The following is a 22,952-nucleotide window of genomic DNA, read 5'->3' on the forward strand; positions in this document are numbered from 1 at the left end:
AGACTCAAATTGCTCCCTTAAGGCAAAAACCTTAAGAGAGCGAACTCATATTAGCAATACCCCCCTCCCCCCCACACACCGGTTTCAGCCTTATGTATAGGTGAAGCGGGCTCTAAAAATAAGACTATCCCGAAAGATCGCCAAACTCAGCGTTGTTCCACTCAATAACAGGCTCACCCCGTCACCGAGAAGCACTTCTCAGTATTGGCTCCACCAATTGGTGGTGGGGTGGGCCTCAGTGGCAGGCTCACCCCACCACCAAGCAGAGCTATAATCTCAGCGGTGGCCCTACTCAGAGACAGGCAAAACCTATCCCCAAGCAGAGCATCAGGGAGCCCCCACCGGTTTCAGCCTTATGTGTAAGTAAAGCCGTCTCTAAAAATTCGGACGATCCCTAGACCACTCAATAGTGGGCGAAAGACCGTCCATCTAAGCGTTGGCTCCACTCAGTTATGGCTTTCTACCCACCACCACCACTACCACCACCGAGCAGAACCGCTCATATTCCGAAGAAAAGCATTCACCGACAAAGCCCCTCACCGTGCCGTGCCGGAAAACACTTTCCCCGGAGACTCAAATTGCTCCCTTAAGGCAAAAACCTTAAGCGAGTGAACTCATATTAGCCCCCCACCGGTTTCAGCCTTATGAATAAGTAAAACCGTCTCTAAAAATTCGGACGATCCCTAGGCCACTCAATTGTGGGCGAAAGACCGTCCCCTCAGCGTTGGCTCCACTCAGTGATGGCCTTCCACCCACCACCGAGCAGAACCGCTCATATTCCGAAGCAAAGCTCCTCACGGGGGCGTGCCGGAAAACACTTTCCCCGGAGACCCAAATTGCTCCCTTAAGGCAAAAACCTTAAGAGAGCGAACTCATATTAGCAATCTCACTGGTTTGAACCTTATGAATAAGTAAAGCCGTCTCTAAAAATTCGGCTTTCCCTAGACCACTCAACAGTGGGCGAAAGACCGTCCATCTCAGCGTTGGCTCCACTCAGTGATGGTCTTCAACACCCACCACCACCACCACCACCACCGCTCATATTCCGAAGAAAAGCTTTCACTGACAAAGCCCCTCACCGGAAAACACTTTCCTCGGAGACTCACACTTCTCATTTAAGGCAAAAACTTTAAGAGAGCGAACTCATATTAGCAATCTCACCGGTTTCAGCCGTTATTGAGGCTTCATCAGTGAGTAGCTAGATCAAATTAATACCAAAGGGTATAGCGAAAAGAACTTATATACTCTGCTATACAAGTTGTCAAAAAGGTGCACCCATTAAGTTACTTAAATATAAAGAGCAAATAGGCTTCATTTCGGCGATATAAACATTATTTAAATTAAGGGGATATTAAATCCCATATTGTTTTAAAACCGAATAAGAAACTCAAAGATTGGAATCAGAGAGTTTCATGCCAAATATAGTATAATAAACTATAAAAGTATCGGCGTAAGTAACTTAATGGGTGCACCTTTTTGACAACTCGAATAGCAGAGTATATAAGTACTTTTCGTTATACCCTTTGGTATTAATTTGGTCTAGCTACTCACTGATGAAGCCTCAATAAAGGCTGAAACCGGTCTGGGTAGTGACCTCCCACCATAATGTAATAACAGCATACATTTCCTAGGAAATGTGTTTTACATTATGGAAAATACCAAGAATAGCGATCAGAACTTTACCACCTTTGCTGCGAGTTGCCCGAGTTTGTATTACGTACTTGAACTACTTGCATTAGCTCACGCTAGTAGTCACCGATACTTTTATAGTTTATTATACTATATTCGGCATTAAACTCTCTGATTCCAATCTTCTGAGTTTCTTACTCGGTTTTAAAACAATGTGGGATTTAATATCCCCTTAATTTAAATAATAAACTAAAGGTAAGTTAGCCAGCCTCATACGGTGGTATAAGAATTCCCCCACTCCACTCAAAATAGAGAAACCTTCTGATGAACAGTTGACAGACATAATACAGCTGCTTTATGGCCTTAGATGTGTCAACTTCATTCTAAAATAATAGGGGAAAACAGCCGGAACATGCAAGATTAATCCTAACACTACGTCACAGAAAATTTCAGTCCTCCACGGACGTTGATAATGATGCGATCTAGGTTGTATTATAGAAATCAGAAAAGAAATTTAGTAAATAAATTGACAAATAAATTACACAAGGCGTCTTACAAGTGTTCTTGGAAGACTGCATATGCCTTTTGGGAAAATCAACTAAAGGTAAGTTAGCCAGCCTCATACGGCGGTGTAAGAATTCCCCCACTCCACTCAAAATAGAGAAACCTTCGATGAACAGTTGACAACCATAATACAGCTGCTTTATGGCCTTAGCTGGGTCAACTTAATTCTAAAATAATAGGGGAAAACAGCTGGAACATGCAAGATTAATCCTAACACTACGTCACAGAAACTTTCAGTCATCTACGGACGTTGATAATGATGCGATCTATGTTGTATTATAGAAATCAGAAAAGAAATTTAGTAAATAAATTGACAAATAAATTACACATGATTCAGTAATGTGTTTGAAAAAAAAAACCAGATGTAAACTGTGAAGCAAATGCAGATGAAGAATCATACAGCTGAAATTTAATTTCAGGTTGTTGATACACCATTTGTTTTCCTCCTCCCTCCCTCTTTCTCGCTTTCTCTTTCATTTACAAATATATACTTAGCCATACAAAAGTCTGGCTAAGTATATATTTGCTAGTATTACTTAGCATTTCATGGAGTCCCAAAAGGGAGGTTACTCCGCAGTATATTTATAGTTTTGAGGATGCTGATAATTTCAGAATAATTTCCATTATCCAATATTGTCGATTTCATTTTATTTATATATTAACAAGTGATTTCGAATGAAAAATGTTACATATATTATATTATATTATATTATATTATATTATATTATATTATATTATATTATATTATATTATATTATATTATTTGTTTAAAAGAATTTACAAATATGAACAACACCGTGCTTACCTGTATCCCCATAAATGAAGGGAAACTGTTGCCCTGTTGTCCCAAAAGAGAGCATTCTTTTTCCATGTGATAGTTAGATTTTTAGGTTTTTCTAAACGATCATTTCCTTTTAAGACAGCTATATCTTCTCGAGCAAATTCAGGTGGTTCTGAATAATCAATAAATACAAATTATGTTAAGTTTATTATTATTATTATTATTATTATTATTATTATTATTATTATTATTATTATTATTATTATTATTATTATTATTATTATTATACGGGAACTTGAATGGAGTCCGAAGAATCATAGCTGGAGGCTGAAACTATTCACACATTATCTATCATACCTCTCCTTGAACTCATTCTACTCGTTCACCAATCTACAACCAAAAAAGATAGTTCTTATACTCTTTTTAACGACATTATTACTCAATTTCCAGGGATGACCTCTACCAAACTGCGGAAATATTTCCTCTGCATTAATCCTATAAAATCCTTTTAGTAACTTAAATGTTTCTATCATACATTGTCATTTCCTCCTATCAACCAACTTTTGCAACCATGAGCTCTCAATCTATTATCTCAATCATTCATTCCACAGATCACTCACCGACTTAGTTACTTGCCTCTGAATTTTCTCCAACACTTTCTCATCCTCAAGAAATCAGGCGACCAGAACTGAGCATAGTAATCCAGATGTGAACATATCAACGCTTTAAAACAGGGATGACAACCTCTCTGGATGTGTAGATAAAGTTCAAAAGCCTCTTGGGCCTATCACTATCCTAACGCTTTATACTAACTATACCATTTTGGTTTGTTATCAGTGGTACTACCTTAGGCATATTATACACGTTCTTACACCCATCCTCCGCCACCGATGCCTGCATATCCACTCAACAGCTTCGCCCCCCCCTTCTGAAAGTTCTAGTTTCCCTGATTCTACATATACCAAATCCATTCAGATGCAAACCATTCTTCTTGTATAAGTCCTTTCGCCCCTCAAACTCACTCCACACATCCACAAACTCCACACCACTCCTCCTGCATAACCTACGCAGGTCACTCGCTATTATGACCCTCCTTCTCAGCTCTACTCTGCCATACCGCGGCAACAGACTCACTATCTTAACTCTCTCACTCTTTTCTTTTGCTACTTCCAGTAATTCTTTCATCTCTCTCTCTCTCATACCACACTTTTCTATTTTCAAATCATTCGTTCCAGCCAATATGATCATCTCTTTCATCCTACACTTTTGTGCTCTAATGGCCTCACTAACATCATTAATTTTCGCATCCGGAAAGCACTATTTTGTTAATCTCTCGTCGAACACTCCTTTTATGATTGAATCGCCGTACAAGACTCAATGATACTGCTGTGACCACGATTTACATACACCTAATTAACATTTAGAACAAAAATGATATTAAAGCAACTAATAAAATCACAAGAAAGGATGTCTTAAAACCATTTAACCCTCATGTTTCTTCAAATTGTAATTTGTTCTTTTTCATGGTTCTGCCTCAATGCTTTCATGGTGATTATCACAACTATTTAGTACACCAGTGTGTGTGTGTGTGTGTACACATATACAAGTGTTGTACCCAATTATTGTTTTTTTGTGTATCTATTTTTTCTTCTATGTATTTATGCACTCGATGAAGTCTTCTAGAAAAACGAAGCTAGTAGTGAATTAGGAAATAAATTAATTTCTATTATAACATTCGATTGTATATTCATATAAATTATTATAAGACTATATATAATGTAAGGCTGATGACTTATATTATGATATAAGTCATCAGCGCAAGACAGACATGCAGCTACTTACGACACCATCTTATTAAAGATGTTATTATTATTTATTTTGTTTAGAAAAACCGTTTGCACTGCATAACATAATGAAGCAAGTTCCCAGTTAATCGAATATGAAAAATATATATAATAGTTAATGTGCACAATAGTTAATTTTATACTTCTATAAAATTATAGAAGTATAAAATATAAAACTTCAATTGCTCTCAGTCTTCTCTTAATACTCAAGCGGCAGTACTTTTTTTTCCTTTCGCTTACATTCGCCATTTACTCTACTGCCATTATTATATTTCACCCCGTGGACACACACACAAATAAACGTATATGAACAAATGCTAAACATAGACAATTTCTTAACGTTAAAAATAAGAGCTACTTACGGATGTAAAATCTTCCCAAGAACAGAAATCCTCCTTCATCAATTTCCACTGACATATCAACATAGCCATGGTACATAACTGTCGGGGTAATACATGTTATGTGGTTGATATCCCGACGAAAGCCTTCTGTCTCTTGAGTATCAAATCTACAACGTATATTACTTTTAGGATTGTCGACACATGGACCAGTAATATTAACCAGCGTACCTCCTAACATGTTTGCGTAACGTGGAAAGAAAGTGAGACGTGGTCGATCAGGCCAATTAGGATCCAGTTCTACCAAAATGAAATGAAATGAAATAAAATAAAATAAAATAAAGGAAAAAATAGGAAGAAATCTGAAGATATATATATATAGAAACGTTTTTTTACCTTGGGTACGTTAAAGATACCAAGCTATTATATATATATATAAACTTGGTTTTAATCCTATTTCCAGTAAGTAAACAGACAAGTAAGTCAAGTTTGCGCCTGCACGTGTAGCAAATCTGAGGCAATTCGTGGTAAAAGTGGAATAAGCTCTGATCACTATTCTTAGTATTTACCCCTAATGCAAAGCACATCTCCTTGCGGAGATGTATGATGCTATGCATTATGGGCAAGGGCCTCATTAAATTTGCCTCAACTGAGGCACACTTAATGTGATTTCTAATGTTTTATTATTATTATTATTATTATTATTATTTTATTCACATAATTGACAATCATAAACAAGATATCATATAAATAAAAATATGACTAGTGATTCTGAACAATTTAGATTCTACCCAAGAATCTAAGAATAATCCGTCAGGTAGCGTCGTAAAATATGGACTGTTCCAAGTAATGCTGTTTTTTGTAGGTCATATGGGGTCACTTTATTGATTTTTAATTGCTGTAGATAGTTGGGCAGCTTCTTTGAAGTTGCCCCAAGTGCACCGATAACTATTGGGATGACTGGTGTGTTTAAGCCGGCCAACTTCGATTGCCAGATCTCGATATTTAGTAATTTTTTCCAGTTCTTTGTTGTTAATGTTGTTATCACTGGGTGCTGCAATATCGATAATCCAAACCTGTCGATTTTCGATAATTGTGATGTCAGGTCTATTGTGTTCCAAATGCCGATCAGTTTGTATTATTATTATTATTATTATTATTATTATTATTATTATTATTATTATTATTATTATTATTATTATTATTATTATTTATGTGACTACCACCTGCGAAAAGTTCGTAAACCTATAATACATTAGTACCTTGGATGGGAAAATATTTCTTTTCTGTCTTTATTTATTTCACTTTAGGAATCTGCTTTTTAGAAAACCAAACAAGTTATTTATCAGTTATTTACTTACAAGCCTTCCAAGTGTCATTGGCTTTCTTAACGTTAATTTTTATTAGGACAAGGTAATTAGTCTTATACCTGTTGAATATATTTTATTTGTAACTCTCCATGTTCTTTTAGCGAGTTTCCTGTTTTGCGGGATAAAAAACAGTAGTTTCTGGAGGGGGGGGGGGGTCCTGCCATCTTTGTATGAAGCAAATTAACTGAATCAAAAAAAAACTTATAAATATTCTTCATATTCTAACCTGGATTCGAACCCAGGTATCATCAATACTGCTCAGAGCATTGGAAGCTCTTAACAGTATTATTCTGTATGTTAATTAGAGCTAACTATAGCACAAAGCGTCATAAAAGCATCAGTGGGAGCAATACAAAGTTTTGAGTTTCTTTAATTCTTCATCGAATTATAAGCGATGTTTTATTAATTTCTGCAGTTTTTAAAAATAAAATACCAGAAATCTTGCAATCCACAGAAAGATTTAAGCCATATATAGAGGGACGTTACCATTGGACATATAACAGTGGATCATTTTCTGAACTTCGCAGTTTACAAATCTGGAAAGTGTTTGCATTTCTTTATTTCCAAATGTTATGTTTGCTAATGATAAGATACATGTGTTTACCAGCATTAATATGATTCTTTATGACCAAGGTAGAGAAAAAATTAGTGAGCGTCCGTAAGACTACCAAGAAATTAGGTTAGCGTTAATTTCTGCAGCATTTTGTGTAATAAAATTACGCTCATTTTACATATCGGGCATAAAGTATGTTATAAAAAATTAAGTTGTGTGCTTTTTACACACACACACACACACACACACACATATATAATATATAATACAGTATATAAAATTATAATATAACTAGGGGGTCTACGCCCGCCGGCGCCTACCGCGCCTAACCCCCCGTGTTCTGGACTGGTAGGCCGGTTCTCCTTGAATTCTGATGACTCGAATTTTGAAGACTCGATACTCAGGGTAGCCCCTGAGTTTCAAAAAACGTGACATAAAACGGCTTATCATTTTATATATATAGGGTAGATATAATTTATTAATATAATATAATTTATTAATATAATAAATAATATTATATTTTATACTTCTATCCACTGCAGGGTAAAAGCCTCTCCCTCAATGGGAGAGGCTTTCACCCTGCAGTGGGTAGAAAAATAGGCTGTTCATCATCATCATCATACATATATACACACGGTAATGTCATTATTTTTTTCATATCAGAATCATGTTATTATTGAGAATATTAACCTTTCAAAATAAGAAAATAAACAGAAAAAGTCCATTTTTACCTCTTCTAATGCAACATCCTGGCCATATTTCTTCATCGATTTGAAAGAAATATCTCCCATGTATGCCGTTACCGTAGCCACCATCAGTAAGAAGTGTGAGTCGCGCGTTTTGGGAATACGGCCTAAACTCCCATGCCCTTGTTCGATTTCCAGCATTGAATCCTACCTAATTAAAAATAGTGATATTGAGTAAAAATTTACAAGAGGAAATCTAATGCTTGTTAACTAACTTATCGGAATAGTTATATCAAATATTCGAAATAGAAATATCAAATATTCAGGTCGATTATTATTAGTGAAAATAATGTTGACGTTTTTTTAATGTAAATCGCACCCGTGAAAGGGACTTGGATTATGGTACACTAAGGAAACCTGCTCTACAGACAATACATGGAACATTTTCAAGTTACTTCAGGCTTCTAGAAAGTATTAAGCAGACTCATAGAGTAGAATTTTTCATTTTACTTCTATTTATAAAATAAGACTAAAGGTTCGAAGAATTCCTGACAATTTTTGCTTTGTAGAAAATTAGAGTAAGTAAAAGATGTCCACTTGCATTTCTTGCTTTTTTTTAACGAAAATTTACGAAATCTCAAAATTAAAAATGATTAGATTACTCTTCTAACTTAATAATTTTTAATTTTGAGATTTCGTAAATTTTCGAAAATCGAAAATTTACTTATTAATAAAGAGAAAGTATAATTGAGTAAACAGCAATATTTTGTGCTAATTAGGGATTTCACAAAATATGCAGTATTCTGAACCCCTGCGAATAAAAGTATTCTCTATTGACTATCAAAATTAAAATTACCGTGATGTATAGAGAATTTTTACTTTTATTTTATTCAAAGTTTCATATTGCTAGAATCCGTCATCATTTTATTATTTTTCCTGTATGGCTATGTTACAGACACTTCATAAAGATCAAATATATATCCAGAATGGGCGACTTATTTGTCAGATATGCTAATTATCATATTTTCAAATATTAGCATATTTGAAAAAAATTTATAATGACCGCAAATAGCGGATTTGTAAAGGACCGAATCGTTGTCAAGTTGCCATGAGTCTTCGGTTTAGTCTGATAATCAGTTAAATGTAGAGGAATGTTATCAAACTGTTAACATCGATAACCTACTTAGAATTTCATATTATTCAGAAGCCATACTTTTGTATCATTTCTCATAGCTTACTACTAAAATATGTCAATTTTAATCTGAAATTGAAGCATTCATTTACAATGTGGCAAATTTTCGAAATACAAATTTTATTCAAATTAATTCTGTTGGTCGATTCTATTTCATACAGACTCATTTCTATATGAAATACACCCCCGAATCCAAAAATTAGAATAATTTAAAAAAAATGTGTTGAATGATTTGCAATTCTAATTTATTGTATAGACAATAATTATTATCAAATATGAATTAGTATCACCTAAATCAACGCACTTTGTAGATTATATAAATATGTAAACACATAAAAATGTAATATAAATTATAAGAAAACCCTTTTGAAAACGTTCACAAAATTATAATATTTGGCGTGGTTCAAAATATTAGACTAATGCGAAAATAAACGTACAAAAATTAGTCAAAGGGAAACAATGTGATAACTAGTACTTTGTTGCATCCCCCCCCCTTAGCTTTTATGACCATATGGTCTTAATTTTGTTACCATATGGTCTGCAGACTAGAAACAAGTTAATTTTTCACTCTTGGGGCAAACTTCTTGAAGACGTTTCTTCATAATTCCCCACAAATTCTCAATCAGACTTAAGTATGGTGAGTTTGCCAAGAAATCACATTGATTTGAATTTCTTTGAGCCATCTAGTCTTGGAAGTGTGACAAGAAGCGGAATATTGCTGAAAAAGGAAATCATCATCACATAAATTTTACGATAACGGTAACATAAAGTGCTGAAGAATTTGTACACTTTGGAATTGACTCTTTCGTACACAATACACAGCCTACCTGGGCCCTTTAGATAAAAAATGCATGTAAATGCATTTTTTATCTAATACTTCTTGCTTAAGAGGCCACACACGTACGTATCCCTTGATGACTATGGGGTCATCAAGGGATACGTACGTGTATGGTACGTGATTAACTCAACGGCTAATCCTTCAGCTACCGGAACAATCATGCGAACGATCAATAGGCTTTCTTCAAGGCTAGCTTTTTAGACGACTTCAATAAATATTGAAGGACTGTCATCCGAAAAGGAAGTTTTATTAGCAGACATGTGTGATGATACACGCAAATGTGATGTTTTGGTAATCCAGGAGACACATCGAGGGGTAAACAGCAGTAGACCAAAAATTCATGGCATGAACTTAGTAGCTGAGAGACCACACGAGCAATACGGTAGTGTTATATTTGCTAAACCACACTTGGATATCAAATCCATACATATGACATCCCATAATAATATAGAGATATTAACCATCGAGATCAAGTCCTGCGCAATCACATCGGTATAAGCCACCTAATGAAGATTTCGTCTTCAAAGAACCTGCCAACTTTAACGCCCAGAAGGTTAAAATAATACTCGGAGACTTTAATTGTCAGAGTTTAACATGGGGCTACAAAATGACTGACAGGAACGGTGCTGAGCTGGAAAAATTGGGCTGAGAGAGAAGGACTGAAGTTGATCCACGACCCCAAGTTAAGACCATCATTCAATAGCGGAAGATGGAGAAGAGGCTATAATCCAGACAACATCTTTATCAGTGAACTAGTAGCCGTGCAAGCGACGAAGATAGTAGAAGAGCCGATACCAAGACCTCAGCACAGACCTGTTACTTGTGAAGTCAGAGCCGTTATCAATCCAGAGATAGTACCTTTTAAGCGACGGTTTAATTTTAAAAAAGCAAGATGGGATGGATTTGCGAGGATCTCGATCAGATAGTAAACACTCCTGAAGCGGATCAAAGTAACTATGAAGAGTTCGTGAATGCCATCAAAATAGTATCTCAGCGGCACATACCACGAGGGTGCAGAACTCAATACATCGCTGGGATTAATGAAGACCAGACAGAACAACTAAAAGATTATAAAACCAGATATGACGAGGATCCTTTCACTGCAGAATGATGGGAAAAATCACGGATGGTAGAAAGAAGACATGGATGAAGCTAGGCAGGATTTGGATATGAAACAGAACAGCAGACGAGAATGGAAACTGGTGAAGAATTTAAGCAACGATCCAAATAAAACTCCAATTTACGTAACAGATGTCACGCCAAACTAGATCGCTCATCTGCTATTATTGAATAGCAGGACAGACAAGAAGATACTGAAAACCAATCTTACGTGTATTAAAGAAGCTGAGACTAATTCATTAGCCTTTCCGTTCTCCGAAGAAGAACTAAGAAAAGCTATATGTCACCTGAAAGAGAATAGAGCTGCTGGTCCGGACGACATTCGGACAGAACAGATAAATAGTTACGGTCCCGTAACTATTCAATGGCTGGTGAAATTGATGAATAAGTATATAGAATCTCTAGTTGCCCAAATTATGGAGGAAAGCTCAAGTGGTAGCTTTACTTAAACCAGGAAAGGAACCTACAGAGCCGAAGAATTTTCACCCTGTTTCTCTCCTCTGCCACTTGTATAAAACTTTTGAAACGAATGCTTCTGGAAAGAATAGCTGCAAATATTGACGAGAAACTTATATCCGAGCAAGCCGGTTTCCGTCCCGGAAAGTCCTACTGCGGCCAAATTCTGAATCTCACGCAGCACATTGAAGATGGTTACGAGAAGAAACTTGTGACTGGAGCAGCTTTTATTGATCTTTCAGCGGACTGTGACACTGCTAATCACAAGAAACTGTTGTTCAAGCTGTACCAAATAACGAAAGATGTTAACCTCGTGAATGTAGTTAAAAACATGCTCAGGAATCGACGATTTTATGTAACTTTGCAAGGAAAGAAAAGTAGATGGAGAAATGAGAAGAATGGTTTACCTGAAGGCAGCGTATTGTCCCCGATGCGCCACAATATTTATACTAACGATCAGCCAAATCACCCACAAGTGAGGAGGTTTATCTATGCCGACGACACAGCTATATGCAGTCAAGCAAGAAGTTTGAAGAAGTTGAGAAGAGGTTGACAGAAGCCTTAGAAATACTCTCTAATTACTATGAGACCAATTGCCTGAAGCCTAATCTAAATAAAACTCAGGTTTGCGCTTTCCATTTGCGCAATAGGGAAGCAAAACGCCAGTTAAATATTGTCTGGAGAAAGGAAAACGCCTCGAACACTGCAGCAACTCCAGATATCTTGGAGTTAAGCTGGATCGTACCTTGTCGTATAAGGTACATTGCCAGGAACTAAAAGGAAAAATCTATGCAAGAAATAACATCATAAGAAAAATGACCGGCACGACGTGGGGAGCTCAACCAGAGGTACTTCGCTCGACGGCTTTGGCATTGTGTTTTGCTGCAGGGGAGTATGCTGCCTCAGTGTGGGAGGCATCCGCTCATGCGAAACACGTGGATGTGGCTTTAAATGATACCATTAGGATCATAACCGGATGCCTAAGACCAACCCCAGTCAACAAGCTGTATCCCTTAACAGGCATAGCACCACCAGGCATAAGACGTCAAGTGGCCGGTGAGATGGAGAGAAAAAAGCAGATGACGGACGAAAGACATCCAATGTATGGCTATATCATCACGGCTTCTACACTCAAATCGAGGCGTAGTTTTATGCAAAGAACTAAACCATTGATCCATAAACTTGAGGAGTGATGCCTTGTTCTGTGGAGGGAATCGGTTCAACTTTAAGAAGTCTCCATAATCAAGGGATATCACCTACCCTACAGCACCTGGAGGACTGAAGTGGGAGTGTCCAGATGCAGAAGTAACCTGATGAAATGGAGTTATGCAGATGATGACAGCTGTGACTGCGGAGACGTCCAAACTGACGAACATCTTTTATGTTGCCCAAATCTAATCGATGTGTGCCCCACGGATGACATTCTGACGGTCAATGACAAGGCAATACAGGCTGCTGTTTTTTGGATGAGAGGATATGATTGGTGTTCCGGACTCGGAAAGTAAGTATCGCTAAAAAGTACCTTTTTCTACAGTAGCGCACTCAGGATTTAATCTTGGGGGGCGGGAGAGTTGAGTAGACGATTTGAGAATACACACTACATATCGCATACGACCTATGACTGAGCATCTGCAATGATCGCTAGTTCATAAGTAGTATAGCAATAGAAGACACGACAGAACATAAAAATAAAAAAAACAACAAAATAAAAAAAAAAGAATTTTAATTAGGAAAAGATTTTTGGAAAATTTCCTAGTGTTTTTTCCTTTTTCTTCGGGGGGACAGGGCCACTTGGCCCATCCTCTGGGTGCGCTACTGTTTTTCCAGCTCTCTGGACTCCACAATATTCTTTGCTAACCCCATCGCACTCTAGTTGCCTTTTGCTTGGAAGGCATTAGCGGCTTTGTCTTAGGTACACTTGATTTAAAACCTAATTTGTGAACTGGTCTCAACGTCGTAGATTTAGAGACATTCACACCTAGTACTTTCCATCTCCTGTGAAAATACCTTACACTTCGGAAGAGGTTTTTATTCACGATATTCTTAAATTTCCCCCAATCTCTTGATGTAGTTATTACTTCCTGCATCGATTAATTTGAAAAATCCGGTTGTTAGAATACTGTCTCAATACTCTACTCACCCTTGCGTGAGAACATTTCAATTCCTTAGCTACAAACTGTTGAGTTCGGCCTTCTTTGTGTAGAGATCCCATACGAAACTTCTTAGCTTCCGATATGTCACTCGTTGGACCCATGTTTAACAAATGATTAAGTGAAATCCACGCCAAACCATTCCTCACACACGAGTCAGTCCCACAACTACTGAAATAAATGCTATTTCTATGCTCTCCTCAAAACTAATCGGAAAAATTTGGGATATACTAATATTTTGAGTCACGTTAAAATTATTATAATTTTGTGAATGTTTTCAAATAGCACTTTTCTTATAATTTATATTACCTTTTTTATGTGTTTAAATGGTTGTATAATCTACAGAATATATATTTAGATGATGTTAATTCATATTTGGCAATTATTTTCTATGCAATAAATTAAAATTGCAAATCATTCAACACATTTTCTTTGATTATTCTAATATTTTGATTCAGAGGTGTAGAATACATACATTTCCTATGGGCAGATATCTGTATGAAACAGAATCGTCTTTTATTTTCCTGCTTTCGGAAGAACCTTCTTTTGAATTCGTACATGAATAAAACTAACATAAAAATTGTTTCTTATTATAACAGCAACATCAATCAGAAACATTCTTCCTGCAATCTAAAATCACAGAATACTGAAAGAAAAGGAATATTTTGACTTCCTTCAAATCACTTCTGTAACTTGATTCACTTTTCATATGAAAGTCACAGCACGCTTCGTTGAATAAATTACTCAAACCTTATCAACGCTCCCATTACTTTAGAAGGAATATACTTTCTCTATGAAAGTTTCAACATATTTCATTGAAGAAAGAACTAAATTTCTCAAATGAAGACATAAAAGAAGCCATAAAACTTTACTGGGCCCGTTTCTATCTGAATTGGCTGTCTGCTTGGCCAAGTGGGTAGTGTATCCGTTCTCTACCTAAGAGACATGGGGTTCGATTCACCCGTCCAAGGGTACTACTTTTTTTTTGTACCCAATTACCATATGTACTGCTTGACCTGTGTCCTGGAGCAGCATGGGACTCAACTCATACTATCCTGGAATGGACAAGATAGTGTCAACTTTCTCAGATAGCTGAAAGTTATTCAGAACTTGTAGTTGCTTTGAAAGCAAGAAAGTTCTTTATTTTTTCTTTCTTTCATCTTTTTATTTCTGAACTTCAGAACTGTATATTTTATATCATCTTTAATTTTAATATGCTCTTTGAATCGTAAATGGTCCTTTTATTGCGCTTTTTCAAATGCATATTTTGACCAAGTACAATAAGATGTCTGTCAGTAATGTGGCATCTTATCCAGGATGTTGGCTATCATGGATCTCCATACGGTCCCGTACTCGGATGATCTTTTGTACTCTGTTGAGTTCAGGTGCCTAAATCCTCTGTGTTTGGAGTAGTGTGTTGTTGATGTTGTTGTGTTCTTTTTTTTTTTTTTTTTTGATTCCTCTTTTTTTCCCCAACTAATAAATCTTTTTGAAAACTTTCATCTATGATAGTTTTCTTTCTGTATGTTCTTTATTATGCACATTTTGCACTCATTATCTCCAAAATTTCAATATTTCTTCTTTTGGTGTAATGAGATATTTCTCCATTTAAACCAATACCTTAAAAGCATCAGTCCATGTTACATCTTTTTTGTTTAATGTCCATATTCGTGCTCATTCTTAGTCTATATTTGTTATGGGTAATTTCTCTTGATGGCTGTACTGTATGTTTTTCATTCTTTTCAAGGCTGATTTCTAATTTCTGTCATTCTCCTAATCTTTCTTTTGTATTTTTCATCCTATGTAATTATATGTTCTCAATAAGTGTAATATTTTATTTGTGATATAATTTGCTTTTCTACTTCTATTTGCAAGTTTTGAAATTTATCGATTTTCTGCACTTAATATCATTACATATCATTACTATAGTTGTTGCTTTTTTAAATTTAAATATAAGGCCAGATTTTTTACTTTATTTATTTATTTACTAGATTTTTTTTGCAAGTCTGAGCAATCAATACACTATCAGCTGCATATGAAATGTTATTCACATTTCCTCCTATTTTTGTCTCCTATTGAAAGTATTGAACTGGAGGGATTCCCTCCAGTTCAATACTTTTTTAAAAAGTTCTTCACTGTAAGGATTGAGCATAAAGGAGGGAAAACAAACAACCTTGTCTACACTTTCTGCATTTTTAAAACGTCCACCAGTTCTCTGTTAATTTTACGTTTTCACTTTGACCAGCTGGAATCTTGCATGGACTAAATTGCTAATTACTTTAGAGAATCGATTTCCTATATTTAGAAAATAACATACAATAACTTAGATCTTGAACTGAAATTTTAATATAATATAATATTATAAAATAACAGAGGGGTATTAAGTTACTTTAATTTTTTTTATTTTCAAATATTCTATGATTGTTTTATTTTTATAAGTATACAACAAACATCAATAACATGTAATCTCCTTTGATATCAGAGTTGAATTAATGGATTAAGGTGAATTGCAATTGAAATAAAGTACAGTAATACCTCAGGTTACTTTAGTTATGCGCGATTTTTGTGAATGTTCAGAAATTTCTGTTTTTGTTGGAGAGTTATATGAAAAATCCTTATAAACAGTGCTAGTGACCTTCGCTCATTGCCAGAACTCTTTCTACCCGCTTAATTTGGGATTTTAATTTTCCCGTTTTCTACGATTTTTGTTTGAATTCAGTGAACCCTGCCATCTGAGTTGTAATAAATCTTCAAAGAAAAGGAAAGAAAGAAAGAAGGCCACTACTTTACTTTACCACTGCATGCATGCAGCAGACGTTAGACACCCTCTTTAATAACAATGCTTCGATGTCTTCATGTCGAATAGGAAGTGAAGATGAAGAATCGGTAGCTATCTGATGTCAGTTTAATTTACTGTTTCTATTTTGGTTTATGCGCTTAAAATTTCACATCATGCTAAATTACGTTAGGCATTTAATTAAAAAAATACATTATAAAGCTTTCATGAAACTAATTTCATGTTTTTCTTTCTTTCTGTTTCCAGTAATCTTGGAAATCTCTTGAATTATACGAAATTCGAGTTACCTGATTTTATTGCAGAACGCATGAGCTTAATTTGAGGTATTACTATATATGCAAGCTATTATTTAATTATTATTAGCAGTTTTCTTTTCCTTTAATTTTTTTCAACATATTTATACACCTAATTACTTACAAAAACAGGTTTGCCCGTTTTCCCAGATTGAGTATCTTCGTGGGTGATCCATTGTATCTGGTCATAATTGAACATAACATAAGTTTGGATTTCATTTGTTGCTAGGACCAGCTGGTAAGTATTGGTCTATAATAGCAAGAAAATAGAAAGAATGTAGCATTAGGAAAAACGTATAACATTATACAGAATTAATTTGCAACATAAATACTATTATTAAACTGGGTTACGTGCAAAGTGCATAGCCGTAAAACAGTAGACTGGAGTTAATATCATATCATGTAATCTGTGTCTTGGTGATATACGGCCCAAGAGATATAGTGATACTTGGCTATAGTTCGTTATTTTTGTTGAAAATTATTGCTGATAAATCACGATTTTCTACAGGAAATTCAACAGAATGAATTTTCTAACCTTAGTAGCCAAAACGTCTTATGTAGTGTCGATTCAAACAATATTGGAAAATCTGAACGAAATATTACATAAGCATCGAAGATACGTAGATTGGTTGTAGCATTAGCAATTTTCAAAAGCTGCCATTGAAAAATATCAAACATTTTCATATACTGTATTCATTTCTTAATGATCGTCAGTCATGATTTACGTGAGTAGAATGTTTTTTAACTTAATATCGTACAATAACACTTCTGTTTTCATTGTAGAAAAGAATAGTTATTTCAGATATTAGTTTTATCCAAATGAAATTGCCCATATGATTCGCATCCAAAATTTAGGCAATTGAAGTAGACGTCGTATCATGTCGGTTTAGGGAATGCCTCGTATTATGTCAGTGGCATCGTAATGCCTCGTATTATGTCAGTGGCATCGTAATGCTTTAGAAAGTATTGCTTTAAATTTAGGTATCTCCACAATAATCTCACCATTTCTAAGTGGAGCACTCCGAAGTTCACAAGTAGTATAAATTGATGTGAAGGGATGGAATACTCATAACTTCTTCGTTTAACATGAAGTTCATAAAAGTGGCTGTTTGAACAAAACTTATTCTTCAGTTTGTAATACCTGCTAAAAAGTTCCTTAACATACTCTCCGTAATATTAATGAATTGGTGTTATATTTTTTATGTGAATCTCATTCACGAGAGGGTATACACCTGTATTAAATAAGTACTGTTTGTGGGATACAAGTTAATTAATCAGGAAACCGAATATACCAAATATGGAATTTTTAAAGCCACTTCAGATCTCTAATACTAATTTACTAACCCGTATCCACTCTAAGCCGTAAATTAATGAAGAAACAATATTGAGAAAGCACCTATATATATTTCCCTCATGAGTCATAGAGAAGGAAAATAATGGAAAACAATGCCTATAAGAGCTTAAGAATCTTCCTCAGCCATAGCCAACTTAGTCGGTCTTGGGCGTGGACAGCAGGGTCCCCCCCGCAGTTTATCCTGTGGTTTTTCCTCCGTCAAAACAGGCAAACCGGCCCCGTGAACACACATTTCGACAGGCATGGGATACTACCGGGAATAAGGAGCAACCAGCCTATTCCGCGGGATTATCGGTTACGGAAGCTGACGCGGTAAAATGTGTAGGCCTGCGCGAAAGGGTAACATACGATGAGGACGATGAAAATCATTAATACATATGATTTTAGCTATTCAGATATATACAATATTACTCAAGTTATCGACTGGTCTGGATGAACTTCCAGCAGATTAAGGTGCAGATATAGGAAGATGAAAGTAAAAAATGCGCTAAAACTTTTCGCAGTAAAATTTAGAATTTTCTTTTATGTCACTTATCAAATGAAAAATTGTTTCTCAGCTACATAATTTGGGATCAGGTTCTCAGCTCGTGTAATTAAAAGTAAATCCAAAACATTTGCAACTTTTTTATTTTATATATTGTAATGTTACGAGAATTTCAGAACTTAACAGTGGAATATTAATCTTTAATGTATTTTTCATATATTTCCTGAAGGAAACGAGGTGAAAAATATTTTGCCAACTTGGTTGGCTGAGTGGATTAGCATCTCTGCTTTGGAATCTGTGTGTTTAAATTCTGCAGTGGATGTTTGTGAATGTTGTTTGGTGGTAGACGATTTTCATCATTAAATGTGAGACGACTATTCTGCTATAATGAAGGTTTATAATAATTTCCATGTCACTATTATAAGGCTATAATAGTGCATGGAAAGGCACAATGTTTGGATTCTAAAGGACGATTTCTGAATCTCATAGCCCTTACCCTCCCGCTGTGTTAATCTGCTTCGAAATTATCATAAAAATGTACAATATCTGTTATGAAATTCAAACTTGTCCTCTCTTCTATTCATCTCTGTGTCATAAGGAGTGAAAATTTGTACTTCTTAGAGTGTCACATCAAATGGTGATGGAAAAAAAAAATTCAGTTAACCGAGAACTTGTGACTGCAGGTGACTGATGTGATTTTCCGAACAACAAAGAAATCATTTTGGTCTATTCCCCGCCTAAAAGCAGCGTTGTCAATGCCGCATCATATCACGACACGTTGCTACAGCCTGAAATGATCTTCCTTCATGACAGTGCCGTGATACAGAGTCGATGTCGTTCAACAATATTTCGATATCTGGAGATAGAGAGGCCTTCTTTCATTGCCTTCTTATGTTGGTAAATGTCTGTTTCCGTGATTTTTCGGACCATAAAAACAACACTTTATCCATAGAATGTCTTAGAAGCCAGAACATTGTCTCCTCCTTTCAAAAATTAGGATAACATATTAAAGATTCATATTTCATTTGTGTCTCTGAAATGTTCATGACGCTAAATACGTCAAACAATAAAGTTGGGAAAGCTTAAATTACATACATCAATTCTTTGTTCAAACATTCTTTAAAAAATTTGTTCAAAAGATTCTTTATGAAAGATTTTATGTACTATTCATATTGGTTAGCAGAAGTAGCATCAATTAAAGGTAGCTTCACAAAATAAGTTGCTTGCATGTTTGACTCAACTTCTACTCAATACAATTAGAATATTCTCAAAGGACGTCATTCTGTACTCCCATTATATTCTACAGTTCTAAATGAATAATGCTTTTGTAATACAGCCTATAGGAGAAACGTTCCTTAAGAGTTTTTCATCTGAAGGCAGTTAACCGATCTCATACAGAGATGAAAGTGTTTTTCAGTTCCCCAAAATAAGGATTCCCTCCCATATTCCTATTCCTTCGAAAAACAGATGAAATAGTCCAGGGAACACTCGTAGTGTCAACATACTAAATTAAGATTAAGCACTCTGTTCTTACCCAAATTAGATTTATAAGAAGTAAAGTTGCTTATTAAGAGACCATGCACCCTAATGCGTGATAGAAATGTTCAAGTTTGCCTTATGCAGTTTACATAAGTCATAAAAGCAGCGGCAAAATGCTTCAAATAATTAAAAATAACCAATTTGCTCAGAAAGCATCGATGATTTCAAGCCGTGATATCACAAAATCCTATGCGTGGGCAATTAATGTCAATAGCATTTAAAATATTAAAGGAATTTTTTAATCATCTCCTCTCAGCTTTTATGATGGGCTTGTGAGCTCCAGTAGCCATTTAGTTTTATCATCCCTGACAGTGAAAACATCATCAAATTACTGACATGTACCCTCAGGAGATATACAGGAGATTATGATAGTCTTCAGTATTATCATATCTTATATTTCTGTCTTCTTCTAAGATACTCTTACAGTATCAATCCACCTAGAACTTGGTCTTCTTCTGGGTCTTATTCCATCCATCCTGGCAAAGAATACTTGTTTTTGCTAACCTTCCCTCTCCCATTCTATTTAACTGATCTGAGATTAGCTCTACTAATACATTCCTGAATGCTCATAATGTCAAGTTCTTACTTAATATCCTAAATTTGATATACTGTCATTCATGCACTGGCACCCCAATTGTTCTTAGAACTCTCGTATCTGTGGTCTTTATTCGTTGGTTGCAGCATTTTATTTCTAACCTGGCTTCCAGATCACAAGTTAAAATTGATTTAAACGCTCTTGTACACACTCTTAATTTCGTGTTTTGACTGATTTGTGTGTTATTCCATATAAATTTATCTAGTTGCCTCCCTACTCTACCAGCTTTGTTAATTATGTTGTCTGTTTCTATGTTTAATTTGCCATCTTTACTAAAAAGGGCAAAAAAGAGGGAAGAATAGAGGAATAAATAAAACATTCCAAGAGTTTACATTTTTACTTAATATTAATATACAGACTTACCAGTAACGGTTTGTCTCTCCTCATGCCTGCCATTGTGACATTCTTCCATGTAACAATGAGTGCATATGTAGGTTTGAAGTCGCTTGCTCCAATCATCCCTTCCTGAAAGTCCAAGATAATCCTGTCGGTAAGTATCGGATCTTCTCGTTTTTGGATATCTACTTCTCGGGCATATACCCCAGAATCTGTAAAAATGTCATTTCAAAGATACATTAAACTGTGTTTATCTTAATTTATTAATGCATGTGTGTCGGAACCTTGTATATTGAATAACTGAAGTTGGAAACTCTTATTAAATAATGGTCTTACCTTCGAGATGGCAGTCCTGAACTCCACTGCTATGACAGCTCATCGATTCGCGAATAAGATTTTTGAAAATGTGGATTAATATACTGACTTTTATAAAATGTTTTTTTAGAATTAAAGAACACCAAAAAACCTCCACCATTATAAATATAGCGGAAGTTATAAATTCACTCATTATATTTTCTGGCCGTAAAATTTAATTAGATTTAAAAATAAAATGTTTTTGTTAGGCTCGAATTCGTACATATTCGCGAAGACGAAGCATTTCTCTAAATTGGTCTCCAACGCACACACAGTTACCAGATTTTCGCGGTAAATGCGAAGTCACAGAAATTGACTTTTCTGATCTATACACTTAAGAATATGCATACACCTATTTCAAAAATTGACGATGAGAAATCATCTGTCACCTATTTATTTTTATTACTATTTTTTTTTCTAGACATTCATTGACATTATTCGCTTGAAGCCAGGCCGAAAAACTTTATATTTACCTCCATTTAGTATCGTCCTCAAATGCATTTAAAATTTTATTTTGATATCAAGAGGGAGAGAGCTGGAATTAAATCTCAAAATTTTAGAATAATATTGCACGTACCAATAAGTTTTAATGTTGAGTTCTATGTTTACTTCTATGTGGAAATATACAGGTTGGCCATAAAATAACTTTCCCTCTTTGGAGGCATCTGTAGCTAAAATAAATAAACGGAATGAGACCAAATTTTATATTCAATTCACAGGAAATGATTCTGATGAATAAAACATTATTTCCTGTGAGTTCAATCGCTACGTTAATTTCTGTGTCTCTCGCAAGTTGTTGTTTTAGTTTAATTATTATTATTATTATTATCATTGTGCGCCACATATCCAGCTGGAATGAGTGACGCGGCTGTCGCCTACCCGTCGAAATGTTATTATTCCATTTTATCTGCCTTCAATGTAATTATCCGCGTGTTTTTGGCTCCGCCAGCGCAAAATTTCCCCTATCGGCGACTTTTGGTATTAAATCTTTTTTTTTTTTCGCGGAAATCATCTCCCCATGCCTTCAAAAGTCTCGATATAAAATTTGATCTCGTTCCGTTTATTGGTTTTAGCTACAGATGCCTCCAAAGAGGGAAAGCTATTTTATGGCCAATCTGGTATAACGGAAACATTTGAAACATGATGCCTGCATACTGTAACTTTCAATTAAACGGGACACAACTTATACTGCAGTGTAAAGATTTTTTTCAGCTTTAAAAGAATAAACAGTTACTTACCAGGAATTTCTGAAGCAATATTCTGTTGACTAAACCATGGTGCAATGAAGGAGGGGTCCTCTTCTCCTCTATTAACGTCTAGTGATTTCGATGGGAAGTGAAGGGGATACTGATAGTCGATTTTTCCTTTATTGAAGAGAATGTAGCCATCTCGTTGGACCTAAAATTAAACAAATTAGGGAAAAATTGATCGACGTGAGAGTTTATCTTTTCAGTTCTCCAATAGTAACAATGTACTTTTTTCCTTTCGTTATGTTTAGATTTTTAAAAAAAATATATGAAATCAAGATATTCGAACAAGGTGTAGTAAATATACAAGTATGTATACCACTAGGAATACAAATTCCTTGAGAATAAAGGTGGCATTCCTGTGTGGGAAAATAATTGAAATAGATCATGTTATCTCAGCAATTGTTCACAATGTTCGCAATGAATACCAATA

The 22,952-nt window shown here is 35.3% G+C and overlaps 1 protein-coding gene across 2 annotated transcripts in view; it reads right to left on the bottom strand.

Annotated features, from left to right (window-relative positions):
* Nucleotides 1-22,952, bottom strand: part of mesh (sushi domain containing 2 mesh) — a 373,145-nt gene that overhangs the window by 313,566 nt on the left and 36,627 nt on the right. For both annotated transcript variants that reach the window (XM_090395295.1, XM_090395296.1), the window contains exons 3-8: nt 22,511-22,670; nt 20,946-21,130; nt 16,735-16,860; nt 7,811-7,976; nt 5,181-5,456; nt 2,999-3,146 (exon numbers count right to left, since the gene is read on the bottom strand). In XM_090395295.1, coding sequence (XP_090251421.1) covers nt 2,999-3,146; nt 5,181-5,456; nt 7,811-7,976; nt 16,735-16,860; nt 20,946-21,130; nt 22,511-22,670 — 1,061 coding nt within the window. The remainder of the gene's footprint in view (nt 1-2,998; nt 3,147-5,180; nt 5,457-7,810; nt 7,977-16,734; nt 16,861-20,945; nt 21,131-22,510; nt 22,671-22,952) is intronic.

This window comes from Typopeltis vanoorti, chromosome 7 (assembly GCF_054136105.1).
Source record: "Typopeltis vanoorti isolate ZY-2024b chromosome 7, IOZ_Tvanoo_1.0, whole genome shotgun sequence".
Classification (NCBI taxonomy): domain Eukaryota; kingdom Metazoa; phylum Arthropoda; class Arachnida; order Uropygi; family Thelyphonidae; genus Typopeltis; species Typopeltis vanoorti.